Here is an 8,467-nt window from a genome sequence, read left to right as displayed (position 1 = left end):
CTGTTCCGTGTTTTCCTTTGTATTTTTGTGTCCGGATGCTCTATTGCATCGCGGATTCCTTCTTCTAATGTAAAAAAGAAACAAAAATCAGAAAAACGAATTCAATAATGAAAAAACAACACAGATTAAATTTATGTCATTTTTCACATAAACCGTCTGATATCCAGTGATATCGCCTACTATTATTGTAACCATTTTTGTATTAGCTGCACCAAGCAATGGGATGTAGGTTGTTGAAGTTATGTGAAAAAAACTATCTTAAATTTGTGTTCATTTCACGTGAGATTTTATGAAGTGAACGCTGATTAAATTACTATATAATTCCTGAATTTCCCTTTGATGTCACGCGTCAGTTGGAAATGATAATCTGGAAATTAGGCTTATTAAATGCTTAGTGTTTGGCGCATCCCGACTGTTTGTTCTTTGTTTTGTTTTGTTTTTTATCTATTACCATTTGTTTTGTATCAAGAGAGGGCAAAATGTAGAGGCCAGGGTTCAAACCTTGGAACTCTGTATTATAGCCGGATGCTCTACCGATTGAGATATATTATGTACCTTGTTACCGATGATCAACCAAGTACAATCCCGCTACACACCTCCTTCCCTTTTCAAAATATTCACCCTCGAATACATACGAGAAACTTATTCCAATTCTGTAACAGGAAAGGAGAAAATGTAACGACTAGAGCGGAGCTCGAACCCGGAACCTACCGATTATGGTACTTGGTGACCCGTTATCGTCCCAGTCAAATTCGACAACACAACAATGTCGTTATGTTCTTATCCAACTCACCGTTTACATTAGAGTGTACAATAGTGTTCTTGTTTCCAATCACCTGGACATCTGGTCGCATATTTATACACAGGTTTTTTTGCACATCCTTTGACACTGGCAACAAGTAAATAAATTCCTATTTCATACAAATCATAAAATTATAGGATATCGCGATCGGTATCGAAAATTATGAATAAAATAGGTGAAGTCTTGTCATAACTACATCATACATCTCAAACCATTATCCATTATAGGATATATAGAAACGTGGATAAACAGTGATTATTCAAAGAGGAAGTAGGTTGTAGTAAATACTGAGTGTCTAAACTGAGAGACTTTCATCGGAAGGAAGGAAGAAAAAAGCAACACTGTACTATGAAAAATAAGTGGGATGTGAACTGTGATATACAGACGTGACAGAAAAAAATACAATGTGACTGTAATTAAGAATAGCAGAGAGCTGGGGGAAAATGAAAATTAAGGTTTGGTTATACCGTTGAAGTGCAGGAAAACCGTCAGGCTCTGAAATAAGAAAATAAGCGAAGGGTTCACGAATAACAAAATGCTTTGAACTTAAAATAGAGGAATAAAAGACCTACGATATTCAAACTGAGCCAATACTGATAAGGTTTAGAAAATGCATGAAAAAAAGTAAGGAAACACGTAGGAATTTGTAGTGATTCAGACGAAACAAGGAGTCTAGTGTTGAAACACAAAAAATATATACATGTAGTATAAAACAGTAAAACAAATAAAATGTATAAAGAGTTCGAAATATAAAGTTACAAGGGAGTTTGTGAATGTAGAAATGACTCTGGTTCCAGTCTATGTATAGTATATTTATGCCAGAATATGATAGACTAAACAAGAGTGATTAGACTATGCTGGAATAATGAAACAACTAATCCGACAATAAGTCTCCTATGTTTAACTGATATGTACCATTCAAGGTTTACTAAATACTTATATAAAACACTCTCGTGTGTCCAACTGCGAGTAGGAAAACGAAACTGATTCTTGCAGTGACAACAAAGATGTTTCGTTCTAAAATAACATAAAATACTAGATTTACTTGGATCTTTAATAAGACAGGGATCAACGTAAAAGAATCCTATACAATCATTTGATGGATGGGTTGCATCCAAATTGAACCTAGGTATTGTGCAAGAAGAATAGGCTGACCTTGTAGCTTAACGACTGTTATCAAGCAGAAACTTAAATGACGAAATTCTGTGAGTCTGTGAGTATAAATATACTTTTGTACCTAATCCTGCAAATTTGAACCATTTTACTCGTGTGTGCAAGTGCGTTTACATGACGAAATTTACGTACATGAGTACAATAATTGCATATACACAAGTGCATATCTCGTCATATAAACAGGGCTTAACTAATGTAATCTAATTGATAAATTACAGTTTTATCGTATTTAATATCACTTTAATCACACACTCCAACTAATCTCCAGTGACATTGTCCATGTACATATATAATATATTACGCATTTTGACATTGAGATCATATGTGATAAAAAGTATCTGTTTGTGTCAATTTTATATGAGATTGTATGAGACTTTTAATAGTTCGTAGTTTTAATTTTTTGCAGGCTAAGACTCGTAAAAATAAAAACTTTAAAAAAATAAATAAAAATGACTACTAGTAGCTTAATATAATCTCATGAAATAACACTCATTCACGTATAGCGGCGGTTTTTTTCGGTTTTTGTTTCTTGTTTTTTTTTAGATAGTGAATTACGCCACTGACACCAGCAATTCTATCCTTTAAAGTTCAAACCCCGTTGAACACATTATCTTGCACTTGATGATAATTAGCTATAGTCGCTGTAAACAGAAAAAAAATCAAAATGAATTATAGACCACTTTAATGATAGAAAATGATATACTTTAATGTGCTTAGGGATGACATGTTATAAAGTATTTAATAGTACACTGCATAGGTCCACATCAGCGCTGGGTATTAATAAGCCATGTCTCCTTCATGTCTCCTTCACTCCCCTTACCTCCGGAATTGTGTCCTGAACTTCTTTAAATGGCGAATACTAATAGGGAAGGACGCTTGTCCACCCACCATTAACCTGTATCCTATAGACACTTCCTCAAACGGCATAAAAGTCTCAGATCCTGAACACACAGATGATGAAAATCCAGTCGTCTGCAATGTCACTTTGTTCGGCTTCAAAGTCGGTCGCCTGGATTCCATTTGTTCATTTTGCCGGATGTATTCTTGTACGCATGCACATCTATGATGCCACCAATTTTTCAGCTTCCGTTTCTCAGCGTTTCGAATGTCGTCTTTATTTAAACACGAATTAAATGAATTTGAATCTTTTACTGTTTGAATCGAATCTTTACATCTAATGTCAATGTTGGATCTTGGTCTTGGCGATGGAATTTGGATGTTGTGTACGTGTAGTGCGGGGAGACGCGAGAATGCCGTGTCCTCGTCTGCCAGTACGACAGGGCCTTGATAAGAACTATAGTGACTTACACAGCAATGTTTAGAAACATGGCCTCGAGATTTAGGTTTACATTTAGCTTGGTGTCTTGCTGCTATGGCTCTCTCAGCCGATTCATCAACGATGAGGTTTCCCCCACAGTCGCACAAACATCCAGGTAAGACGTCACTTCCGGTCTTGTTATTACCACCAGTCTGATGATCGGAATCTGCCGTGGTGTCACCAGCTTTAGAGTCATAGAAAGTGTCTCTTGGAATAACTATTTTATGAGATTTAGCACAGGAACTTTCAATAGACACTGGCTGTGGTGGTGGTTCTTTCCCCTTGGCGTCCGCTTCTTTCACTTTCTGAAGCGTACTTTGTATCAGTTTTAGTCTTCCCCCGTCACTTAGTTTCCGTAACTTACTGCTTCGTTTTGGAGTATTGTCCTTTTTCCTTGGTTTATCTGACACTATGTGTCCTGGAACAGACTGTCGAGCGGGTCTGTCTTTCTGGTGACCAACACGGTTCTCCTTGACATCCACAATACCTTTATTTGTTTGGTTACCTGTCTGTAGTTTCGATTGGTTAACGGTTGATGGTTTAGGTTGCTTGACTATGTCCCGTCTTGATTGGTTAGGAAACTGGTGTTTTGATTGGTTGTCAGTTTTTCGTTGTGATTGGATAACAGTCTCGTGTTTTGACTCTTTGTCGTTCTTTGCTTGTGATTGGTTGATTTGTTTTGATAGATCTTCGGTCTGTCGTTGTGATTGGTCGACGATCTGGTGCTTTGGTTTCGTTGGTTGTTTCCTATCATCTTTGATTAGGCTTGTGAGATACCCTAGCTCATTTGACATCGTCTGAACTCTCTCCATTTTGTTTTTTGTCGATGCAATCAAAATTCTTGAATTTCTGATGAAATCATCATGGGTGCCCTCTGATTTCTCTGTTTAATAATAAACAAATAAAAATATTAGATAATTGGTGTCAGTATTATTTACACATTTATATTTTGATTTTGTCGAGATTATGAGGGTATAATGATAATGGAGCACGTGTAAATTATGTTACCCCGGCGAAGTTTTTTTACGCAGGTTGATATTATTTATTCTCGCGACAGTTGCATATTTTTATTAAAATACCCATATTTTGTTTTATCTCCCGTCATCGTCAACTAATTCGATTGAACAGCTGGTCGGAACAGTCATTCATACATATTTATATGTATGTTCCCACCAAAAATTGGGTCATGACCCCACGTTACTACACCAGCGACTATTCCCGTAACAATAGAATCGGGAACATGTTGTTTTACCATTATACACTGATAATGAGAATACTAGAAAGCATGGCTATTGAGTCCATGTCAGTGCAAACTGTAAATATTCACAATAAATAGAGTATGTGCAACAATAGAACATTTTCCCATGTTCTTAATTTATACATTACATAACATTGAATAAATATTAAATAAAATCTACATATTTTGAACTGACTGTCATATATAAACCTAAGAGCTGGTTATCAAAATGTTGACATCCAAGAAGAACAAAAAGCAACCAAATATTGTATTTTATTTTTGCTTTTCTTTCTAAATGATCTTCTTCGAAAGCCTCCTTTCATATTGTCTTACTTTTGGCTCTGAGTTGAGCGTTCAACCACGAAGAAGGTTCTGGGTTAAGAGCTTGTCTCATGGCCAACACACATTAAAGTCTATTTTAGAGGTACATTGCAGGGATGGATATATAACGACATTAATAGTAACTTCCAGAATATCAAGGATAAGGCCGAAGACATTATATGCACTCAAACATGGCATCCATTGTATAAATCCAAAATGGTTTGAGCTTTACGAAACACACTGTTCATCGGCCTAAATTCAAATGTCCATTTTGCTCCATTTTGATGTATGAGAAATTCAAACGCTAAGTGACATTTGTCTCCAGTTACTCGCTAGGTGATCTAAGAGTCGAGGATCCCTGGTAATTATACACGTTATACACTTACATATTACACCGGTATTGACTCGAAAACAATCTGATAGGTTGAATATCTACTTATGACTGCGAACGTCCCGACTAGAATCTGAATTCCTTGTCTACGGACCGCGCCTGTACTTGCACTCCATATGAAAGTGTGTAATTAATTATCTCCACCTGCTAAAAGTGCAATTCCTACATACAAATAAAAACGTCAATAAAGTGACAATAATTATTTCGATTGTTTGTTCCGATACTACCGCGAAATTTAGTACCTGTCTTATTAATATTTAATTAAAAGGACACTTTATTACGTCGTTAAAGTAAGTGTGCGTGCGGTGATTATTAATGGATTAGGGTAGAGTAGTAGATAGCAATCGTCCGTATTCCGTATACTATATACTATAACGTTAACGTGAACAGTCGGGCAAGGATGGCTAAAGTCGGTAAAAATGGTGTGAATGTATCCAGTATAATTTCTTATGAAATAGAAATATAAAATATCTCGCCAAAATCTGTCTCCGTGCGAAGAAATTAATTTAAAGTATAGGAATCCTAAAACTTCCTCACGGCTGACTATGTCTGTGGTTACATTTACACGCAGCCTCTCTTTCAATGCTTTCAACTTTCCTTTACTTTAATGGTCAGAACTGGGAAACGTAAGCAGAACTTGGCCGTCGTATTAATATGTGAGAACTTTTGGAAGGCCAATGAACGCATTTAGACTGGTTTTCTTTGCCCGACTATTCACTTTAATCACATTTCTATTTACAACTGTTTACATGTGTGAAATGGAAAACAAAACGAAAAAAAGACATATATATATACTCGCTCATAATTCCGCATTTAAATCGCTACTTGTCATAGAGTACTTGATGTATTTATACAAAATTTGATCCAATCGAGGCATTGTTTGGAGAAGAGGATCAAATGCATTAATGGTGACTCTGACTCCCTTAGGGAGAGGAGTGATGGACCCATTAGGGGGATAAAGGTTTACAACTCTGAATACATGTATAAAGGTACATAATATGTACAAAACAATTGATACGGATATACATAGTGACCGCCAGTAATTGTCATATTACAATATAGTATACACGATGTCTAGTGTGCAATGTATATCTGTTGCTCGCGTTCTCAAAGGTAAGTGTCTACGTGGGATTAAAATCTATGATAAAATGTACAAACGTTCGTTCTTATCTGAAAACACCACATTTGGTCAAATCGATTGGAGCAATCACTTCCTGTATGTTGTCATAAAGATGTATTGGTAACCATGGTAACCAATTGCAAGAGTAGGGCGCTGACTGTGTGGTTTATTTACATGGATACACATGTAAATGGAATCTAGTACTCGTGTGTATGCTAAGAATTAGCAAATATTGATCTAAATTTCTTGATGAATATCACACAATCTCGAGGGGAAAATATTCATAAAACATGAATTAATGCAGCTCACAAGAATCAGACAATCAGAATTGGAGACAACCAGACAGTATTTAAAAATAAGTGATATATACAATTAATGAATCGATTTTCATTTAAATCAAAGGACCAAGCCACATTATTACAATCCATTCTCTAGGTACAGGTATATTTATACATGTACATACGGGAATAGGTCTATACAGCTGTGATTTTATCATAAAACATACATTTAGTATGTTTACCTATGAAGTGTGTTTATTTTGAAAGGAATATGGTTGTTATTCCCGGGTGTTTACAAATGTTTTACTGTATCCTTATGAAATTATGATAATTAAAGGAGAATCGAACATTTCAATTTTATCATTTGGCGATTGAACATCCGACAGTAATATTTTATGCCATAACAAATGTAAAATCCCACGTGCTATACATTTAGATATTAATATTGTATAAAGATTTCTCTTCAGAATTTACAGATTTCTTTCCAGCATGTTGTTGTTCCAATTTAAAGCTCATCAATGACGGTGGCGACATGAGAGAGACGGTTATTTTATGCATGAAGCGGATTTGGTCCATTTACATATAAATGTCAGTTCTGATAGTCACTTCCCTCGGACATTTATCCTAATAATTTCTTTACTCATTTTTTTCATAATTGTTCTAATAGTGAACGGTAGTTGCTTATTATTAATTACAATTAACTTAAACGGTAAGTCAACATTTTGGCATATATATGGCGATTGGACATACACATATAATGTACATTGTACAACAGCAATGTTATATTATACCATTAAAAAACCTACAGGTTATTCTCGCCAGAAATTATTCCATTAGCATACATATTGTGATTTCTCTAATTCCGTATTGCTTATAAAAGTTATGTGCGACATGAAGAAGACGGTTGATTATATTATACATGTAGACAATTTGGTCTTTTTATACAAATTTCGGTTCTAATATAAACTTACCTCGAACTAATGATTTCGCATTCGTTGGGGACATCTTTCAGACAGCCAACAGAATAAGTCTGCTCATTAGAGCTGTTGTAGCCAACCTGTGTAAGGATGTTCTAGCTCAGCGTCTAGGTACAACGCATTGTATATGTCCTATGTCCAATCTACTTGCGTGTCGCTGTCCGTCGCTGGTCCGTCTCCAGACAGTATTTATAACGACGGAAATCAGGAAACACAATTAATATTTTACAGTGTTTACCGTCTACACATCTGTAAGGTCAGCACGTGATGTTTGTTTACACCTTATGATGGCCGGGGTCATTTGTAATCGTTCCGAGTGTGATAAACACGTGCGCACCTTTATAGTAATAGCGATGTCATATATATGTAGGTCAGAAAATAAGAGTGATGCCAATGATTACAAGTACACACAAAGTTGTTATTTTCAGTTTGGCTCGTTCAATTATATTGAACTGCGTATTAAATATTATACATGAAATCTATTATTTTATTTGCATTGACATGTAAACTGTATTGTTGTGTAAGATAGAATTTCATGTTTTGTGTTACGTACTGTTCATGTTAAATTTAAGTAGTGCGCTAACGCGCACCATTACATATTTAATGGTGCATCCTAGCGCACTATATATATGTACATTAGATCATGTCGGTAGCAACACAATATACCTTACACGCCAATGCATGCTAAAATTATAACAAACATTTACATAATACATGTAGTGGGTGAAAATGAAGTTAGTTTAAATACTAGTATATATACATGTAGATACGATATTAGTTTGTACTCTATTTAATTTATCGTCAGCATTATAAATCCAGATAGAGAAGAGCCACTTTAAGCCTAGAGCAA

At 35.4% G+C, this 8,467-nt stretch overlaps 1 protein-coding gene across 1 annotated transcript; it reads right to left on the bottom strand.

Annotated features, from left to right (window-relative positions):
* Positions 1-2,640: 2,640 nt before the first annotated feature.
* LOC138307702 (uncharacterized) lies at positions 2,641-7,840 on the bottom strand. The gene is made up of 2 exons (XM_069248540.1): positions 7,612-7,840; positions 2,641-4,176 (listed from the first exon to the last, which is right to left on the bottom strand). Exons 1-2 carry the CDS (start codon positions 7,643-7,645, stop codon positions 2,792-2,794), a joined length of 1,419 nt encoding a protein of 472 aa, XP_069104641.1. The 5' UTR covers positions 7,646-7,840; the 3' UTR covers positions 2,641-2,791.
* Between the last annotated feature and the right edge of the window lie 627 nt (positions 7,841-8,467).

Source organism: Argopecten irradians, chromosome 14, assembly GCF_041381155.1.
Source record: "Argopecten irradians isolate NY chromosome 14, Ai_NY, whole genome shotgun sequence".
In the NCBI taxonomy this organism is placed as follows: Eukaryota; Metazoa; Mollusca; class Bivalvia; order Pectinida; family Pectinidae; genus Argopecten; species Argopecten irradians.
This window is presented reverse-complemented; position numbering and strand designations above follow the sequence as displayed.

Coding starts and splice junctions, on each gene's coding strand:
- LOC138307702 (XM_069248540.1), bottom strand. CDS start 7,645: ATGTCCCCAACGAATGCGAAATCATTAGTTCGAG. Junction 4,177..7,611: donor TGCGAAATCATTAGTTCGAG/GTAAGTTTATAT, acceptor ATTATTAAACAG/AGAAATCAGAGGGCACCCAT.